Source organism: Perca fluviatilis, chromosome 12 (genome assembly GCF_010015445.1).
Source record: "Perca fluviatilis chromosome 12, GENO_Pfluv_1.0, whole genome shotgun sequence".
Lineage (NCBI taxonomy): Eukaryota > Metazoa > Chordata > Actinopteri > Perciformes > Percidae > Perca > Perca fluviatilis.
Genome location: NC_053123.1, coordinates 29,363,274 through 29,384,403, shown reverse-complemented (window position 1 = coordinate 29,384,403; position 21,130 = coordinate 29,363,274). Strand labels below are relative to the sequence as shown.

Genomic DNA, 21,130 nt, shown 5'->3' with positions numbered 1-21,130 from the left:
TGGTATTTTTATGATCGAGATTATTTTATGCTAAATGTTAAAGTTTGTGCATCTATTATAATATTATAATAATAATAAAATGTTTGGGTGCTGTGAGCACCCAAAGAAAAAGACCAGCCATTTATTACCATTGTACTCAAGAGGAGGCAGACTTCTCTAGCACTACAGATAAGAGAGAATTCTTGGGAGTGTTAACAACTGTAAAGAACTGTAACTACTTTTTTAATTGTTGCACCTTCAAGTTCTCATGAAAAAAACAATGAAAAGACATGTCAATTTACAAAATGATAATTAAATTTTATGAATTATGTATGTTAAACATACAGAGAACATCAAAATTTCATAGTCCATTTTGGTAATTTGAGAGGAGAAAAGCGACAGTGAAGAGTTGGTTTAGGCTATCTGCAATGGAGAGAGGATAGTGCTATCAAGGAGTTTATTTTCTTTAACTCTTCTGATCATCCTCTCGACATGCACCCTCAAACGGGCAATTGACTGCGTCTTCAGAACACCACATTTGGGCCCTCTTGGTTAGGAAGACAGGACGATGAACAGTCCCAGGTACAAGTTCATCCACCAAGAATCCCTTGTAAACCATGATGACCATGTCAGGCTTTAAGAGTGGTGTAATCCCTGACTGACGAAACACCTCCTTGTCACTCATGGAACCCTCAAAGAGTGCTGATACAAAACTCTGGGCTCTGTGAGGGGACATGCCCACCATGGCCTTAAAGGTGCAGTGGGACTTGTAGGTGGAGAATACTTCGCTCTGAAGGAGCATGGATGAAGGTGTTTGACACCGTAGCTCTGTACAGTCGATGACTACTTGTGTGTCACTGTAGCTGCCATCAAAGTCGCATGGAAGATGGGCCTGTCAGGAAGAGGAAGAGCTCATCTATTGGCAGCAGTTTCTGGGGGGAGAAGTGTTTAATGAGTGTTAGTTCAAAACCACCTTTTTAATGCTTAGGCATCTGTTTTTGGGGGGAATGGGTACTTACAGATGGTCTAGTTAAAGGGCTTTCAGTTGTTGTGCTAGTGGCATAGGTTTTTTTTGCTCTGGTGATCCTAACTATTTTGGCTGCTGCTGCCTCAATCAGGTTCCAAAACGCCATCAGATGCTCGTATGAGGGGAATCTAAAATACAGTATTACAATTGAAATTTACGGTGGCCCTGAGAGGCCACAGCACGCAACTAAAAGAAAACGCACACAAATAAAACACAGCACGCAACTAAAAGAAAATGCACGCAAATAAACCACAGCACGCAACTAAAAGAAAACGCACGCAAATAAAACACAGCACGCAACTAAAAGAAAACGCACGCAAATAAAACACAGCACGCAACTAAAAGACAACGCACGCAAATAAAACACAGCACGTAACTAAAAGAAAATGCACGCAAATAAAACAGCACGCAAATAAAACACAGCACGCAAATAAAACAGCACGCAACAAAAAGACAACGGACGCAAGTAAAACAGCATGCAAATAAAACAGCATGCAACTAAAAGACAACGCACGCAAATAAAACACAGCACGCAAATAAAAGACAACGCACGCAAATAAAACACAGCACGCAAATAAAACACAACACGCAACTAAAACACAGCACGCAACTAAAACACAGCACGCAAATAAAACACAGCACGCAAATAAAACACAACATGCAAATAAAACACAACACGCAACTAAAACACAGCACGCAACTAAAAAGCACAGCGCACGCTAAAACCACGCGCAACTAAAACGCACGCACCAAATAAGACACACGCAAATAAAACACAGCAAACTAAAACACAGCATGCAAATAAAACACAGCATGCAAATAAAACACAGCATGCAACTAAAACACAGCACGCAAATAAAACACAGCACGCAAATAAAACACAGCATGCAAATAAAACACAGCATGCAACTAAAACACAGCACGCAAATAAAACACAGCACGCAAATAAAACACAGCATGCAAATAAAACACAGCATGCAACTAAAACACAGCATGCAAATAAAACACAGCACGCAAATAAAACACAGCAAGCAACTAAAAGAAAACACTGCGGGCTGTTTTATTTGCATGCTGTGTTTTATTTGCATGCGTTGTCTTTTAGTTGCGTGCTGTTTTATTTGCGTGCGTTGTCTTTTTGTTGCGTGCTGTGTTTTATTTGCATTCTGTGTTTTATTTGCGTGCTGTGTTTTAATTTCGTGCGTTGTCTTTTAGTTGCGTGCTGTTTTATTTACATGCTGTTTTATTTGCATGCTGTTTTAACTGCGCTGTGTTTTATTTGCGTCGCAATGTTTTATTGCGTGCTGTTTTCAGTTAGCGTGCGTGTTAATAGTTATCTTGGCGTGCTTGTGTTTTATTCGTCGCGTTATCTTTAGTTGCGTGCTGTATTTTACTGCGTGCGTTTAGTGGTGCGTGCTGTGGCCTCTCAGGGCCACCTTAGAAATTAGTTGTCTTGTCATACAAGTTCAAGAATAGCATTAAGAAGAAAGAGGAAATAATTACTTAATGCAATCAGTTAAGAAAAGATGTTGATCTAATAACTATCATACCTGGAGTAAAATCTGATGTCTTCAGGAGATGAAGCAAATCGTTTTACTCCAAAGGAGTTATTAAGATGATACGTTTGGAGCTGCTCTCTCAGCTCCTCGAGTTCCCTCAACACATCTTCATACTGCTCCTGGTCCACACATACGGTACCGCTGGCCCCATAGTTGTGATCCACGACCATCGGGACCATGACAGGTTGCTCAATGTCCTCCTCTGGCTCCTCCGGATCAGGTTCCGGACTTGGTGGTCAAGATCGGCGCTCCCAAACACCGGCCCGTGACTTCTTGATAAAATTATTCCACTCAAATGATGAAGGAACAGAGCCTGTTGCTAAAACCCATCTACCCGTAGCAGTAGTGAGGATTTCATGGTCTTGGAAATGTCGGCTGCACACCTTGGTGTGGGGGGTTACCGAAATTTCCACCCTCCTTATTTTGTGCAGCCGCTGCGCACGAAGGCAGGTGTCTTTCGGGAAGCGGTGGAAGCTCAAAATCTCAAACGACCTGAGGCCAAGCAAAGTGGCACACAACAGTGCTCCTTAGACCCACCCACAGTACCTTGAAACTTAAATGAGTCACGTACATTATATTTATTTTTCCGTACAACAGCATCACTCATCTTGTTGTGTGTTTACCAATGCATATGAGGACAGGAAGTAAACCGGAAACTAATATGCCGACTTCTAGAAAAAAGCGGAAGTTTGTCACTACGCTTGTGCACATAGCCTATTAATCAAATGTATTCAAAGACTTAAATAAATAAATAAAATATGGTAAGTGATAAAGATTAAAATAATTTAATGATAGTAGTATGAATATGCCCGGATGTATGATTTGGTATTGAAAATCAACTAACAATGTTAATTTTAGTTTTTGTTGTATGATTCTGATATTATTGGAGATATTACCTACCCCACAATGTACTGTTTAGCCTTTATTATTTATATATTTCAAATAAATTAAAATAAATTAAATATTTGAAATGTTCTTTGTAACTAAAACATAATGAACCGTGACCGTAGTAAATGTTGAATTGTAATTTCATGTACTGTATGTAACACCCCCATTGCATGTAGTTTCCAAGAACTGATGGTTTCAGAGTTTTTTTGTTTTAAAAATCCTCAATGTTCCTTCATTAAAGAAATAGACGAGTCTCCTGGATATTTTAACTGTATAATCTTTATGTTTTGGCCATCGATTTTAATTATTCCAAACAAGAAGCCTTGTTCTTTCCATCAGTTTAATATGGCAAATAGCTCTTGAATACTTTGACACCCACATGAGCCTCAGGCAACATTCATACAGAGAAGGAGACAGCTAGAGGAATCAGAGTTGACGTTTAACAAATTCACAATACTTCACCGTTGTAGGCGGAACAAAACACAAAAAGTTCGTCAGGGTTTACCCAGGCTAATTAATTCCCCCAAGAGCAAGCATTTAGCGACAGTGGCGAGGAAAAACTCCCTTTTAGGAAGAAACCTTGGCAGACCCAGACTCTTGGTAGTGTAGAAATATATTGGGTTTAGAATAAGAATGTCCTTTAGCCTGGGATGGCCTCATTGTCTCCTCCTGTCTGCCATGTGTAAGATAAGACGTGTTCAAATTTAGTGGAGCAAAAGTGCTCCTGATTTGTTTGATAAACAATTGGAACAGAATGCACCTAATGAAATATCTTAAAGTAACAGACAATCTTTAGGCCATGAGAGAAGAAGAGAATGAGAGCGATCCCAAGGCTAGCGCGCAACTTCGCTATCTTCTCGGAGACAGAAAATCTGAGTGATATCCAACCAATTGACGGCCCAGATGCAATGGCGGGAGGAGGAACCTGAAGATGAATAAAAGAATAGGGAAAACGAAGGTCCGGGGTCAGATCCGGAGAGACTTTGTTGGTGGCTAGGGAGAGAAAGTCTTGAAGGAGCGGCTGATCCATATGCATATGAAATATCTGTTTGCAATATCATTTAACTAAAGATTGTTATAGTTTAACTAAACGAATCCCGAGTATTCATTTCCTGGTCTGCCTTTCAACGAACACAATAATTAAAGGGCAAACTTTGAGAAGTGACCGTTGCAGTCAAAAAGACTCTGGCCTTTTGAGCCAGAGTAGAATCGGTCGCATCTTTTCCTACATGGTGACCCCCGATGTGAGGTAAAGACCAGGAAGCCGACAACTGAAGCCAACCAGAACTTTTTGGCTGGACTTCACACACCTGGACTCTTCTCTCCTGATCCAATTGGTGGCCAAAACTAAAGGTAAGAGAATTCCTGTTTTGTCTTTAATAAGACCAAAATTCTCACATTCGGACTTAAAAACTAAATTTCTGTTGGATCTGTGAGGGTAAAACATCTTGGGTTTTAATTCAAATTGGGCTAACCAGTACTGTAAATGACACTTGAGAAGTGTTGTCTGTGATTGAGTAAAACAGACACTTGAGAAGTACTGTCTGTGATTGAATAAGAATAACAGACACTTGAGAAGTGTTGTCTGTGGTTGAATAAGAGTAACACAGACAACTTGAGATGTGTTGCCTGTGGTTGAATAAAAGTAACAAGGAGAATTGGTGTCACTATATAAAATAAAAAATCAGAAGTGCATAAAGTAAATTGGGGACACGCAGTAAAGGTACAAAATAAAGAAAATGCAAAAGTGATCTCACATGGGGCTCTGTCCTAGGGGGGCATGGGTCTCAGGGGTCCTAGGAGACAGGACGTCAGAAAGTGGGGATCAGGTGCGAATCAGATAAGAGACTCCGTGGGTGACTGAGGACTCGCGATCCGAGATCAAACGATCTTCGCCTCTACCTCGCCCAAAAAGCATTCAGAGAGAGAGGATCAGAAACCACGTAGGTCTCTACTGAATCCACACTGATCTTAAGACGGAAGCAATTTCAAGCAGCTGGGGAGATCAAAATTAGATGAATTAATTTGAAAGTTATTCGAATTGGCTGTTGAAAATTCCAGAAGCAAATACTGCAGTTGGAAACTAAAATATATTAATAACCATTTTGTTTTGTTTATAATAACCATTTTGGGATTTTTTGTATAATATTTGGGTAATTACATTTGTGATAAGTATTGACAAATTGAAAATGTTAGAACAAGATTTAGTAGAACAAGGGGGAAAACTAATGAAAAAAGACAAAATTAAGACAGAGGATTTAAAGCTACTGAGTACAGGAAAAACAAAGAATGTTTTAAAATATAGGTAAAAGAGGTAGTGATTCAGAGAAAGAATGCAAAAACACACATACACCAATAACCTCCTCATCAGTTCTACAACATAACCAAAGCCCATGTTCTGATCTTTCTCTAAAAACCAGGAAGACTGCTGGAAAAACGGAGGGACGAAGAGGACACAGACTCAACTCTCGGACAGGACCGACAGCATCTGCACACCTGCATCGGGTGGAAAGACCAACGAGTACGTGAGAAAACGATGTTTGAAGCGTTTGTCTGCATGTTACAACAGGCTGGTGGGCAACATTTGGAGCGCGGACCCGAAAAAGGCCAAAATGATCAGCCCTACAACCCAGACCAGTGTTTGTACTGCAAGGACTTTGGACATTGGGTATGTAACTGCCCGAAGAAATAGCAAAAAACACCTCAGACAGAGAACAACACTTGTCCCTCTGTTTGACTGAGTCCAAAAGCTGATGAGGAAGGTACTGCTACCACACACACTGTGCTTCATGCAATGAAGAAATGCTTTGCACTGATACACTGTTTTTTATTTTTGCTATTAGGGACAATTGATAGGTTAGAAAGTTCTGAAAAAGAATCTAATCAGTTAAACCATTATAGTATGTTATCTTCTGAAACCTAGAATAAAATGTCTACTATTGAGTGTAAAGTTAAAGGGGTTCCACTCATTTTTTTTTTTGTTAACTCTGGTGCTACAAACTTGATTATTAGAGCTAAAAATGTGATACTGAAACTCAGTGGTCATTCTATTTGGTCAACTGGGGCTATAGGTCAAACAGTAAAAGAACAATTCTCTGTTCCTTTCTCATGTACATGTGTCTGATTTATGTCCACTCATTTTGCTTGGTAGTGATTTAATGTGCACTTTTAACATTGGGTTAACCCGCAACCTTTTAATTAGAATTCAACCTCAACACCTGATGGATTGAGAATTTCTCGTAATGATGCATCTGACATAACCACATTTGTTAATTACAGTGTGGCCAAAATGACCTCACTGAGGTCTGTAATCAGCCCTGCCTCTGACTGCATGAAAACTGACAACCTGCATTGCACAGCTGATGAAGAATGCTCAAAACGGTTCTTTAGAGACATAATGACAGTTTGACAACCTCACATCTGATTTGGACTGATACTGACTGTGTTGTAGCTGCATTCTTGACTGACAACCAACATCGTTTTTTTTAATAAAACCCAGCTTGTGTTTTTTCTTAAGCTCTGAAGTTTTCATATAAAATTAAAAGAATAGCGGCTTTTTCAGTTTAGTGTTAACGATTAGGATTTTTACTTGAGCCTGTCACCTAAAATGTCTGTGCACATTCCTGATGTCACTATAAAACTTTTTGCTGCAGAAAGCTGATGAAGTTTTTTGTCAAAACTCCAGTTTGTCCAACAGGAAGGTTTTTCTGGGTCATGTGATCACAGTTGATGGTAAATCCATCTCACCCAAACATGTAAGTAACTAACTGGAACCTTCCCAAACATATAATTTAGGAAAATTATTTTCCAACTGGGAATATGCGTATTACATATGTTTATTTCTATGTATACAATTATGGAAGCTCCATTGAGCTCCCTGATCCATGGTAAGGGTCTCAGTTCACATCAAAGAATCTCTTGGATGCCCGAAGCTGATGAAGCGTTCGTAAATATGAAACTGGCTCTGCAGTCTTCCCCCGACGCTGGGACTGCCAGATCCCTAAAAACAGTTTATGCAGACCATTTGACAAGCACAAGAGTTGCGTGACTCTGTGTTGCTGCAACACCACAGCGACAAACTCCGTCCGGTTGCAAATTTCTCTGCTAAACTTGATTCTGCCGCTCGAAGCATTAAATATGTCCTGTTCCACATTCTGTGTCACACATTTTGTGGGAACAGAATGAAAAACTCTATTCATCTGTGGCCAGGTACCTTAGATATTACTACTCTGTTAGATTGCAAAATGTCACTCTAACAGATGTACTGTTCTTAACTCAGATTTTCTTCTCCACACACCAGTTGACAGAGAGAAACAACTGTGTTGCAGAGCTACAGGTAGTCTGAATACCACGACCTGACCTCTCTGACACACCTCTCACTAACCCTGATTTCATTTTTTTTAGGTTAACAGTTCTTCTTCCAGAGACTCTAGCACTGGCCTGAACCGTGTGGGCTTCTCTGTTGTACCTGATTCTGATGCTATCCGATTTGGACCTCTGCCATCTCATCTCTCAGTACAAGCAGTAGAGCTCATTTGTTTCCTAACAGAAAGCTATCCAGCTTTTTCTTTCCTAATTTTGCAAAGTTGACACATGGGTTAAAAACCATGTGTAAAAAGGGGGGACGATTAGTATGATGGAAATACAATTGAGGAAAAAACAATTGTTTCACAATGGTGAAACAACATTGGTTCACAAATGATTTTTTTTTTTATCAAGACTACTGTCAGGCAGTGTAGTAGCCTACCCTACTCACTGAAATAATTCCAAAATGGAGAATTCAAACCAAAATCTCAAGTATAGTGGTTTGCATTAAAAACGCAACATGCCTACATTTGACAAACGCTCTGCTTATTGTACAGAGGTATAGAATGTGCACGCGCAAGCGACTTAACCTGTCACCCTTTTGAGATTTTGTTTACAGCACCTCCACACATTATGACTTGAAGAGGACACCCACCAGACACACCATTGTGTGAGGACCAACTGGTAACGTATTGTGTCTCACTGCAAAAGCCACAAATTCCTGATGACATGCTAACAACCACAATGAGAGCAGCAGAGACACTCAGTGAGGTGATTGGTAACTCCTCACTGTAGACTAAGCTTACAGAGCAGCAAGGCAATAGCAACAAACACTCAGAGATAAGAGAAAAACAGGAGTTGTGCATGTGCAGTTTAGGTTCAGCAATGATTTTGATAAAGTTTTTGTCATAAAAATTATAATGGTATATGTTTCCCGTATCAGCTAACAAATTGGATAAATAGACGTCAAATTAGAAGTACTTAGGCTTGCTCTACAGGTCAAAAAACTTTAATTCATAATGATTTTTAGAACTACCAGACAGCGATTAGTATAACTTTGGGTTGCAAACTAAAGATAAAAATATAATAAACAACATATTTTTGTTTAATTAGTTTTAGTTTATTGGTTATATTGAAACCAATACAGGTTGATATGAGATTTCAGCCTGAAAACAATTCATTTAATATCATACTCTAGTGAGTTCTTGGGTTGCTATATCACAAATTGCTTTAAACTAAATTAATTGATGTTGACGTTGAAAACACTCTACTTTGGTGATTTGTTTTCTTTTAAAAGAAATGATTTATTGAAATTTTTGTTGCTTTTATACAGGTTTTGCTGTGTAACACAGGACAGTGTTAACGGCTAAACCACTGAACAGATTATTTATGTGCTGCGTTTTTGAGTGATGAGCTTGTCATGCCTCAAATAGAAGGGATATAGTAGCAATAATAAATAAGGTGTTTAATAAATAAGGTGTTCACATAATTTTGAGAAATAAAAATGATCCATTCAAAGACTTTGTAGAAACCTTAAATTGTATTTTTCTAGTTTTTTGCAGTTGCTGCATCTTTCCAGAGACCTGTGTAAGTTGTGTGAGGTTTAGTGCTGAGATGGTTTGAAACCATGATGTTTAAAACCAGGGATCAACAACTTTAATACAGAGATTATGATTAAAACTAAAATCTAAATGAAAATGTTTAATGTTGATGTGAATGCTTAATGATGTACATTATGAGTAATGTACTGAGACAATGGAATACACATATTCATTTAATATTCACTCTCATATTTATATGTTTACATGAAAAGTAAGATATAATATAAGTTAAAGATAAAACTTTCACAAAAAGTAAGATATAATATAAATTAAAGATAAATCTTATAAACAGTTAAAGATAATACTTTTATACTATAAAGATAATAATTTATAATATGCTAGTATACTTTATATATAAAAGGAATAACAATTCAGTCAGGAAAAGCTTAGAGGAAACAAGAGCTTAGAGAGATAGAGAAGTGCACTGGATGACAGTCTATGAGAGACTGGCTCAGGTTACAAGCAGGCGTTTCCAGCAGGGAGGAGTCTGCCACAAGACCTTCTGTCTCTGAGCTTTCAGCACACGAACATAACAAACTTGAATTGACTCAAATGCCTGTAGGAAAAAGTTTAGAAAAAACAAGAGGTTGCTGTCCAGGCCAGTTCCTACTGGTACTTTAGAGCTAAATGTACTTTGGAATTAAGATAATGGGTTTCCTATTGATGAATTGTATAGGAGATAAATTCAACAGTTACTTTCAATCAGAAGTCAATTATATTAGACCTACTGCTTGCCTTTATCTGAGGGATATTTAGACAATAGTTCTCCTATTAATTAAGCAAGATGTGTTTTTTTTTCCCAAATGCCAAAAGCTGATTAAAATTGTGAAAATACAAAAGTAAAGTGCTAAAAAACAATACGGCCCCTGACGGTAGCATAACCCGTGCGTTAGAAGGTCTGAGAGGTCTCTCCGAAGAATTGGCTGAAAACTTGGGTATAGAGAGGACAATTTTTTCCAGTTGGAAGGGAAATTGGATTGGTAAATGGAAGAACATGGTGGACTCTGTGTGTTCCTCCGACGAGGAGGAGGAAGGAGTACAGTCACGCTGGGTCTAAATTACTCACTATCACCACCCAGTGCCCCCCTCTCCCTGAGCCACCGTTTCCTATCTCCAACTGTTTTTCTATCCTCTTATCTGCTGTCAGAGACTCCCTTTTTTGTTTCACAGATATTGCGCGGGGCTGAAAATCAGCCCATAGTCAATATAGCCTTAAGCAAGACATATGTTTGAAGTATGATTTTACAAAAGATGTTTGTTTGAAGTTTGCATGATACATGATGTTTAGATATTTCGACAAAAATAATTGTAACCATTCGTACAGTCATAGAAAGAGCAATGGATTATGCAGCTTACATTAGGAGCTAAATCTACATACAGGAGCTAAAGACCCACGCACCACATCACTCTGTCATGATATCTACCATCACATTTAACTTTTGATTGCTTATTACTGATTGCTAAATTGCCAGTAAGTCGTATGTAGGTCTCGAAAGAGGGATCCCATTATTTTGTTTTACCAATATTAGGATTATGTTCCACAGCGTGTTGGTGTGGAAAAAGAGGGTGTAAAATTATATTGGGTTTAGAATAAGAATGTCCTGTAGCCTGGGATGGCCTCGCTGTCTCCTCCTGTCTGCCATGTGTAAGATAAGACGTGTTCAAATTTAGTGGAGCAAAAGTGCTCCTGATTTGTTTGATAAACAATTGGAACAGAATGCACCTAATGAAATATCTTAAAGTAACAGACAATCTTTAGGCCATGAGAGAAGAAGAGAATGAGAGCGATCCCAAGGCTAGCGCGCAACTTCACTATCTTCTCGGAGACAGAAAGTCTGAGTGATATCCAACCAATTGACGGCCCAGATGCAATGGCGGGAGGAGGAACCTGAAAATGAATAAAAGAATAGGGAAAAGGAAGGTCCGGGGTGCAGACCCGGAGAGACTTTGTTGGTGGCTAGGGAGAGAAAGTCTTGAAGGAGCGGCTGATCCATATGCATATGAAATATCTGTTTGCAATATCGTTTTACTAAAGATTGTTATAGTTTAACTAAACGAATCCTGAGTATTCATTTCCTGGTCTGCCTTTCAACGAACACAATAATTAAAGGGGAAACTTTGAGAAGTGACTGGTGGAGTCAAAAAGACTGGCCTTTTGAGCCAGAGTAGAATTGGTCGCATCTTTTCCTATAGTAGGCAGTGTCTGACGGTGCCGGTTGGGGATGTGATGAACAGAGGAAATAATAGTCACAAGAAAGATAATGGAACAGTGACTACAAATGGTAGTCGTAGTAGTTCATGTCATAGCAGGGCACTGCAGGGCGTTACAGGATGTAGCGTGGCACAGCAGAACATAGCTGGACGTAGCAGGACGCAGCAGGGATCAGCAGAACGCAGCAGGACACTGCAGGGCACTGCAGAGCGTAGCAGGGTGTAGCAGGGAGTGCAACAGGACCACGGCGACAGCTGCAACCAAGATCTTGGTGCCATGCTAATCCAAGGAAATATGCTGGGCGAAAAAAACATAAGGACTCCAGGGCATAAACTCCCCAGAGCTAGGTTAGTAGCAAGCATTACTGGGACAAGGATGCACACAAATGGAAACAAATGGAAAGAGAGAGGAGAGCGCAGCTCAGTGTGTCAAAGGAAGGAAGGAAGTCCCCCGGCAGTCTATAACTATAACTAAGAGAGACAGGTTAAGGAGAGGAGCCTGGTCGGGCTAGAACTCTCCCCAACCGTACTGGTCTGCCTCCCTCTACTTTTATTATATTATTTATTATATGGTAGATGAATCTGACGACTGTGAAGAGAAGCAGGTGGGCCGGGCTAGGCGGACGCTGCAACTCCTCAAAAAGGAGGGCTTTCAGTTTAAATGTGGTAACGGTGTCTGCCCCCCGAACCCAGACTGGGAGCTGGTTCCACAGGAGAGGAGCCCGATAGCTGAAGGCTAATTAAGGAATTACAGTAGTCCAGCCTGGAAGTAACGAATGCATGGACTAGTTCTTCAGCATCGTTTTGATACAGGATGTTCCTAATTTTGGCAATGTTACGAAGATGAAAAAAGGCTGTTCTTGAGGTTTGTTTTAGATGGGCGTTAAAGGATATATTTTGATCAAAAATAACTCCTAGATTTCTGACAGTAGTGCCAGAGGCCAGGGCAAAGCCATCCAGGGTAGCTACATTTTTATATAATGAAGTTCGGAGGTGTGTGGGGCCCAGCATAATAACTTCATCAGCAAATTGTAGGTCATCCAGGATTTTATATCTTTAATGCATGCTTGAAGTTTAGCTAACTGACTGGTTTCATCTGGCTTGATTGACAAGTATAATTGGGTGTCATCTGCATAAAAGTGAAAGTTAATTGACTGTTTCCTAATAATATTGCCTAGACGAAGCATATATAAGGAGAACAGAATTGGTCCAAGCACTAAGCCTTGTGGAACGCCATGGCTAACTTTAGCGTACTTGGAGGATTTATTGTTAACATTAACAAATTGAGATTGATCAGAGCAATAGGACTTAAACCAGCTTAGTGTGATTCCTTTAATGCCAACTAAATGTTCCAATCTTTTTAACAGGATGGTATGGTCAATAGTGTCGAATGCAGCACTAAGATCTAATGAGACAAGTTTGGAGACAAGTCCTTTGTCAGCAGCAGTTATTTTCACCAGTGCCGTCTCTGTGCTATGATGCTTTCTAAATCCTGACTGAAAGTCCTCAAATAAACTATTGCTATGTAGAAAATCACTCAACTGATTAGTGACTACCTTCTCAAGGATCTTGGAGAGAAAGGGAAGGTTAGATATAGGTCTATAGTTGGCTAAGACTTCAGGATTGAGGGTGGGTTTTTTCAGAAGAGGTTTCACAGCTACTTTAAATGACTGCGGTACATAACTTGTTAATAAAGTGTCACGGGGCGGAAGTTTATTTTTATTTGAGCATGCTTTTATTGGATTTGCTGTGGTTTTATTTGCTGTGTTTTTATCTTTTTTATTGCATGCTTTTATTCTGAAATGTGTGTGTTTTTAATGTTGACTTCCGCCACCGGACACTTACTAATCAGGCTAATGACTGTCACCTGGGAGTGAGAGAGGGGGTTGATTGGCCCTTGGATAAAAAGGACAGAACAGGAACAGGGTAGAGGCACATGGGAGAAGGAGAAGGCCAAAGGCAGATGGGAAAAGAATCGTGGAGGAGAACACACCAGGTGAGACGCCGAAGCACGACAGAGCATACGGGACAGGCAGAGAAGCAGACAGGAGATTGGATGAAGAGAAAAGAAAAAGAACCTTAGAGGAGCCCTGAAGCTACAGCGAAGGAAACCCCAACACCGACCGCTAGCGGCAAAAAGTGGGAGAGCGTAAAACCTCTCCCTTCCGCGTAAGTCCCTTTTTGAGACCGGTGTTGGTGGTGGTAAACTGTATGAAGCGGTAGCAGTTTGTAAGGACGTTTTACTGCCGAAGTTTCTGTTGCAGGTTATGCCCAAGGAAGGTGACCTATGAAAAGGAGGCTGATTCCTGGCAGAGCCCTGTGGGCGTTTTAAAGACGAGACTCCTGTTCCGTTGGACTGTTTTAACCTTATTTTAGTGGTTGTGTTTTTAATTTTAATTGTTTTATCCTTTTAAAATAAATGTGTTATTTCTTAACTTGTTTTTTATTCATTGTTTTAAATACACTGTCTTACTGCTCTCCCCCGGCATAAAGGACCCGTTTTTAATCTTTTACCTTAGTTGTATTACTGTAGTTTTAAAGAGGTCCTAGGCCTCAGTTCAACAACCTAGGTGGCGTTGTCGGCCCCTTTTACACCACTTTTATGTATTGGATATTTTTATTCGCGCCATACCCTTATTACAAAAAACCTACTGATCATATCTAGTAATGAAGTATTAACCACGGGTAACGCTTCAAGTAACCTTGTTGAGATGGGGTCTAAGAGACAGGTAGATGGCTTAGCTGAAGAGACCTTTTAACATTAATGGTTGAAGGTCTATAGGATAAAAGTAGTCTAAGTATATGTCAGGTCTAGTCGTTCTTTCTAGTAGTCCTGCGTTTAAAGGTGAACCATTAGAAGTTGAGTGCAAAAGGTGATACATTTTATCTCTAATTGTTTATTGTATTTTATCATTAAAAAACCTCATGAAGTAGTCACTAATCGGAGCTATAGGAATAGATGGCTCAATAGAGCTATGACTCTCTGTCAGCCTGGCTGAAAAGAAACATTGAGTTGCTCTTATTTTCTTCTATTAGTGATGAGTAATAGTCTGATCTGGCATTTCTGGGGGCCTTCCTATAGGTTTTCAGATTGTCTTGCCAATCTAAACGAGATTCTTCCAGTTTGGTGGAACGCCGTTTTGCGAGATTTGTTTTAATTTGCGAGTTTGGGAGTTATACCAAGGTGCTAGTTTCCTTTGCTTCATCTTCTTTTTGAGGGTCTAAAGTCGTCTGTAGGCAGGCCGTAGCACAGTCTACAAATTTATGAATTTGGGAGGGACTAAAGTTAACATAAAGGTCTTCTGTTATATTAAGGCATGACATTGAGTTAAATGCTATTGGAATATCTTCCTTAAATTTAGCTCTGTCACATAGGCATCTAGTGTAGAAGCTTTTATCTAATTTTGTATAGTCGGGTAGTAAGAATTTGAAAGTTATTAAAAAATGGTCTGATAATACAGGATTCTGCGGAACTATTAATTAATTTAAATCCTCAATTTCAATGCCATATGCCAGCAAGGTCGAGGGTGTGGTCAAAACAGTGCGTGGCCTTATGCACACGCTGACTAAAACCAATTGAATCTAATAATGAGTTGAAAGCAGTACTAAGGCTATTGCTGTCAACGTCCGCATGGATATTAAAATCACCTACAATAAGTACTTTGTCTGATTTAAGGACTACACATGATAAAAACTCTGAGAATGCAGATAAAAATTCTGAATAAGAAGTGACTTGCATTTTTGTTTGTTTTTTTTTAAGATTCTTTTATGCGCTTTTTTGCCTTTAATTGATATGGCAGCTGTAGACAGGAAAGGGGGAAGAGAGAGGGGGGACGACTTGCAGCAAAGGGTGGCTGGTTGGAATCGTACTACGGCCACTGCAGTAAGAACTTAGCCATGGTACATGGGGCGCACACTCAACCAGGTGAGCTATCAGGGCACCCAAAGGAGTGACATGCATTTATCAGCAACATCTGCAAACAGGTTATTAAGAATGTGCTTTCTTTGGAACAAATACATTTCCCCTTGCTTTGAAAATGTAATAGTCTTAATTTCATTTCATTGTTCAATGTTTGATTATACATAGCCTGTATGTAATGTTTACTAATTGTTATATACCTGAATGTTAATCCTTCTTTCGAGATCAATGGTAAGCCTTTGTCTGTTGGGTTTAACAGTGATTCAGATTTTGAAACATTTTAGGATAAAAATGTTCTTGCTAACAGCTGCTTGCTGCCTAAAAAAAGCAAATATACTTAATTTCATAACTCAACTATATTTTTGTATAATACTGCATACTATTTCATAGTGACAGTTGGACAATAAGCTTGACAGAAGTTGAAGTCAAATTATTCACCTGGAAAAAGTAATGATGGTCGAGAGGTGCCTCATGAAATGCAGACACCTCATTTTTGAGAGCGGCCTGCCACACAGCTCCACTCCGGCTCTCCCCATCTTTACAACCAGCAGGTGGCTGGTTGTCCTCCTATAGCCACAGTGCTGCGGAGTAAGGTCTGGCCCCTCCACACATATACTCCTGGATAGGAGAAAAAAACGGGTCGTTTTTGAAACCGCATACTATACTAACATGTTAATATTGTAACATGTAGTATGCAGTATGCAAACAAAAGCAAAATTTGCTGTGTTTTGATGTCATACTGATTCGGAGAAAATCTCCTGTATGCCTCGGACTAGTCTATCTCGCCTACTGTATCCCACATTTCAAGGCACCAGAACAGTCACAGCAACCACGGTTTGCCTTTGTGGCCAATAACTGGAAACATTATACAATTTTCATATGCTATTTCATCACAAAATTGACTTCTCAGACTTTTCTATGCAAGAAATTAACTGTGTAGAGTTCGAATATGGACCATTTTACGAAAATGAATGGCGAATTGCAAACTTGCTCCGACATTGTCGGAGTTGAGAAGCTCCTCAAACTGATGCGACAGCCTGCCGGGTCGCTATCTAGCTAGACGGCCTGTCATGCTCAAAGACCCTGTTGTGAGCTGACTCTAGCCCTCTCAAGAGACTTATGGCGTTTTATTTTCCCGATCATTTGTTTAAATAACACAACACAAATATCCATTATAAGATTAATGAGAACCTGTGACTATCTGCCTTTTCTGAGTTATAAAGCTCCACAAGCTAGTGTGGGTGTAACGTTAACAAGCTCGCTTGCTGGGCTGTCATAAAAACACGGCTACAGTGTAATATATTTAATTTCATGACTCATTATATATATATATATATACTGTATATATATTGGTAAAATACTGCATACTATTTCATAGTGACAGTTAGACAATAAGCTTGACAAAAGTATAGCAATAGTAATAGTGCATACATTATTTATTTAATAGCATTTGTTAATTCAACAAAAATTTAGTAGCCGGACTCCATGATACGCCTCATGCTCATCCACCTCATGCCACTCATGCCCATGTCCCTGAAGCTCCTGTACTCTCCGGGCCTCATGTACATCATCCTGCCTCTGTAGTTGGGCTGCTCATACATCAGCCAGTGGCCGTCCATCACCTGGCAGGACTGGCAGTCGTTCATACGGTAACGCTCCATGATGTTGTCGCAGTCGTCCATCAGCTCGTAACTCTGACCACCGAAGTTCTCCTTCTCATAGATCTTCATCCTGAACTGACCTCTGTGCTGTTTTTTGGAGAGAACAAAAACAAATGAATGTCTTGATATCAAGTTTAGTGCTGGTTGTCACCTGTAGTAGAACAATAGTATCACAGATGCTGTGTTATACCTACCATGGGGATCATACGGCAAGACCTGATGCAGTCCCTCATTCCCATCATGCTCATGTAATCAGCGTACTCGCCCCTCCTCATGAAGTACTGGTTTCCCATGTAGTTGGGACGGTCGTAGACCATGAAGCAGCCACTCTCCACCCTGCAGGAGTGGCACCTGCTCATGTAGGAGGTCATGTCAGAGCAGTCGCTCATGCACTCATAGTGGCGACCCTGGAAGTTCTTCTCCTCGTAGAAGATGATCTGAAAATAGTGAATTGTAATGGTTAGAAATTAAGCAGCAAGGTGAATTTATTGATCTTATTTTGTAAACAGTAATTAATGCTAATTACAAAAAGATTTTAAAAGTACCTTGCCCCTCATGTTCATGTTGGTGTTGGTCATGTTGGCTGTAGATGTGCTGCTGCTCCTGAACTGCCTTCCTATCTGTTTAACCCTTTCCTTTTATACACAACCAAACGTAAAGAATGAGTGCCCCTCCCCCTCAGAGAGCCCCCTTACTCAGCAACTTACTATTGAAGCCAACAGAAAGCAGAGGTTATTTACATTTTTTGTCAACTGATGCTGCGTCTGGGCCCTTTGCGCGTCATCCCAACAAAAAATACTAGCATTTTTTGCCTTCTTTCGCAGAGTAGACCAACGACAAATTCCACGTATTTCGTGTCGTTGACCCATAGAAGCACAGAACTGTAAACATGGTGATGAGGAATGATGTTAGTGTGGCAAGGTGGAACTGTGAAACAGAGGAAAGGTCATTACTTCTTTCTTTTATTAGGCTTTTCATAACACAAGATATGAAATACAACGCTTTGGACGCCAATATGTGTTTACATTCTTGTTCCTGGAAGTCGGTCCCTCATATGGTCGGGGGGCCAACGTCTAGTCTGCGTCTCTTGGTCGACTTACGGTAAGAATGGACCTTTTTCACAGCAGACATTTTGACTTGTCATAGTAGGAAAAGCACAGCTGAAATTGATAACCATAACAATGGCTCAATTCCATCAAGTGTCCCAGTAAGCTATTTCAGTGAGTCAGCATGCACAACACCAGTGCCTCTCCTAAGTGGAATGCAGACATCATTAATGGTTTTGAATACACCTGTGCTTTTCCTACTATGACATGTCAACATGTCTGCTGTGAAAAAGGTCTATATATGACTCTATAATCGTCTAATCTGACACAGTGCTGATTTTAATAGACAAAAAACCGTGTAGTCTGAATTAATGAGTTGAAGTAAATCAGAAAAACTGAACAAAATATTCTGCAAACGCATACAGTTTATTAAACTTATTCAAAGACTAATAATGAATAATTATAAATACATTACAATACAAATAATTTAGTCAAAGTTTGAATATGCTCAGATGTGTTATTTGGTATGAATTATCTACTAAAAATGTTAATTTTAGTTTTGACGTTTGTATGATTCTGATATTGACAAGAATTGGCAACACCATAATGTACTGTTTAGCATTTACATATTTCAAAGAAATTAAAAAATAAAATATTTTAAATGATCTTGTTTTACCTGTTAATGAAAACATAATGTACTTTGACCCCAGACTGCAGTAAATGACAATGTTGAATTGAAATCTTGTGTTATAGAGCTCAACAGTGACTGCCTACTTTTGTAACAGCTCTGGTTCCGAAGAAATTTTCACCATTCAACATCTCCACTGACGTTTCATTAAATGATTATATTAAGATTTTTAATCCTGGAACCAAACCATCCAGCTAGGAGATGAATTGTGATCATAAAGAATTTGATTCGCGCAAAGAACATTCTGAAAACAGCAAACAAGGCAAAGGTGCAACACTGTGTACAGAAACGATCATAGAGTTCAGTGGTAACAGCTCGCTATAGCTGTTCCTGGTTTTGCGGTAAACATTTCCATGGTAACAGCAAGCCCCACCAATCAGAGATGTCACTGTTATGCTTAGGATTGTGGGTAGTGTAGTAATTCTCCATCCGTTGGCGTCGATTATAACTTTGAATAATGTTTTTCTTTTAACAATGTTAATATCATGCGTACAGATGTGTGGCTACTACAGGCCATAAACTCCTCCGTTAACACGCTAACCATAGCGTGGACAGTCTACCTTGTATGGCTTAAACATAATGGCAAATACCATAATCTTGTAAATAAAATTTATGGAGAAAATTAATAGATGTTTTACTTCCAGAACCACGCTGTTGAGCTCTATGCAGTACCTACTACTATATAGAATTTCCAAGTTAAAGAAGGAAGACCTGGTGGTTTTGGACATTTATAAAAAATAATATCCTCAATGTTGCTTCCGACATAGAAACAGAGACTGCTTCGATAATTTAATAATAGGTTTATGTAATGTCCATAAATTTAAATTATTCAAAATGAGAAGCCTTGTTCTTTCCATCAGTTTAGTATGGCAAATATCTCTTAGTACTTTCATACTCACATGAGCCTCAGCCAACATTGTATTAGAAGAGCCAGTCAGAGGAATCAGAGCTGGTTTCTGAAGATTTTTTTAATAGTATCCTCAATGGATAATTTAACAATATTATAGCTTTATATGTTTTGGCCATCAATTTTAATTATTCCAAACAAGAAGCCATGTTCTTTCTATCAGTTTAGTACGGAACAAAACAGTGAAGCATAATTGCTGAATTTATCTAACATTTAACCAGAATTTATGTGAACTGCTAGCGAGACAAGGTATAGATCAAGAGTCTTAAATCTTACAGTGACATTAATATTAGCTAGCTGAAGTGGCTACTGTTAGCTACATCTTGGGTTAACTGCAATTTAACCTCTAATCTGATGTTTTTTTTTATCTTTAAGTGCCTTCTGTTTCGTACGATGTATAGGTGCTCACTCAGGGTTTGAAACCTGTAAATATTTTAGCCAACACTTTTGTAATAAAGGAGTGACTTGTATTTATCAGCAACACCTGCAAGCAGGTTATTTAGCTAATTAATGAATGCTAATGTGTACACAGTTCATTATGTAATACTAAATCAAATATTAAGCTTGCTTTGAAAATATAAGTAGTATTTTGAGTTCAAGTCAAGTCAAGGAAACTTTAATGTCAATTCTGCAATATGTGCCAGACATACAGAGCCTTTGAAAATACGTTTCTCTGACCGCCCGGTACAATAAGGACATGTACAACAAGTATAATATAAATTAAGATAAGTAATATATACAAATAAAGATAAAAAGATAAGTAATATGTATTATACAGTAATACATTCTAAGTAGTGCAAATGTAAGGTAAAACCAAACAGTATAGAAAACTAAAGATATTGAAAATATGCAATATAAAAGAAGAGTTCCGAGTGTCTTCTTTATGAAGTGGCCAGTGCTGATCCTGATGGGGTGGGGTTCAGAGTCCAGCGTTCTTGGGGACAGAGGGAGGGGTGTTGAGCTTCCTGACAGCTTGGGAACGAAGCTGTTTGCCAGTCTGGTGGAACAGGCTCGGAGGCTCCGGTACCTAAACCTATATGGCAGGAGGCTGGGTTATGGTTATTGTCCAATTATTGATTATCCTGTATCCTATTAGCCTGTAATGACTCATTGTTATATACACAAAATATGAATCCTTCCAAAATCAATGGTCTGTCACAGCATATGTCCGTTGGGTTTAACAGTAATATGTACTGTAGAGCCAATTTTACCATTAGATTTAAAACATTTTAGAATGAAAATTTACTTGCTATATGTTCATGACTCTTTGTTTGTACAATAATGTATAAAACTGTGTATTATTTCATTGTGACGTAAAGAAAAAGCCAAAAGCTTAACAAAT

The 21,130-nt window shown here is 39.1% G+C and overlaps 1 protein-coding gene and 1 long non-coding RNA gene across 2 annotated transcripts; one reads left to right on the top strand and one right to left on the bottom strand.

The window, feature by feature from the left end:
- The first annotated feature begins 13,489 nt into the window (after positions 1–13,489).
- On the top strand, positions 13,490–14,002 carry LOC120569963. Its single transcript, XR_005640995.1, has 2 exons — positions 13,490–13,736; positions 13,832–14,002. It is a non-coding gene; the product is annotated as an uncharacterized LOC120569963 (long non-coding RNA).
- A 2,915-nt stretch (positions 14,003–16,917) lies between these two features.
- Positions 16,918–17,755, bottom strand: LOC120569960 (gamma-crystallin M3-like). The gene is made up of 3 exons (XM_039818183.1): positions 17,693–17,755; positions 17,342–17,584; positions 16,918–17,234 (listed from the first exon to the last, which is right to left on the bottom strand). The coding sequence occupies exons 1-3, from the start codon at positions 17,723–17,725 to the stop codon at positions 16,956–16,958; spliced, it is 555 nt and encodes a 184-aa protein (XP_039674117.1). The 5' UTR covers positions 17,726–17,755; the 3' UTR covers positions 16,918–16,955.
- Between the last annotated feature and the right edge of the window lie 3,375 nt (positions 17,756–21,130).

Excerpts from the sequence above, each read along its gene's own strand:
- LOC120569960 (XM_039818183.1), bottom strand. The coding sequence starts at position 17,725 with ATGACCAACACCAACATGAACATGAGGGGCAAG. Across the intron at positions 17,585-17,692 it reads ACATGAACATGAGGGGCAAG|ATCATCTTCTACGAGGAGAA; the intron begins GTACTTTTAAAA and ends CACTATTTTCAG. Across the intron at positions 17,235-17,341 it reads CTTGCCGTATGATCCCCATG|CACAGAGGTCAGTTCAGGAT; the intron begins GTAGGTATAACA and ends TCCAAAAAACAG.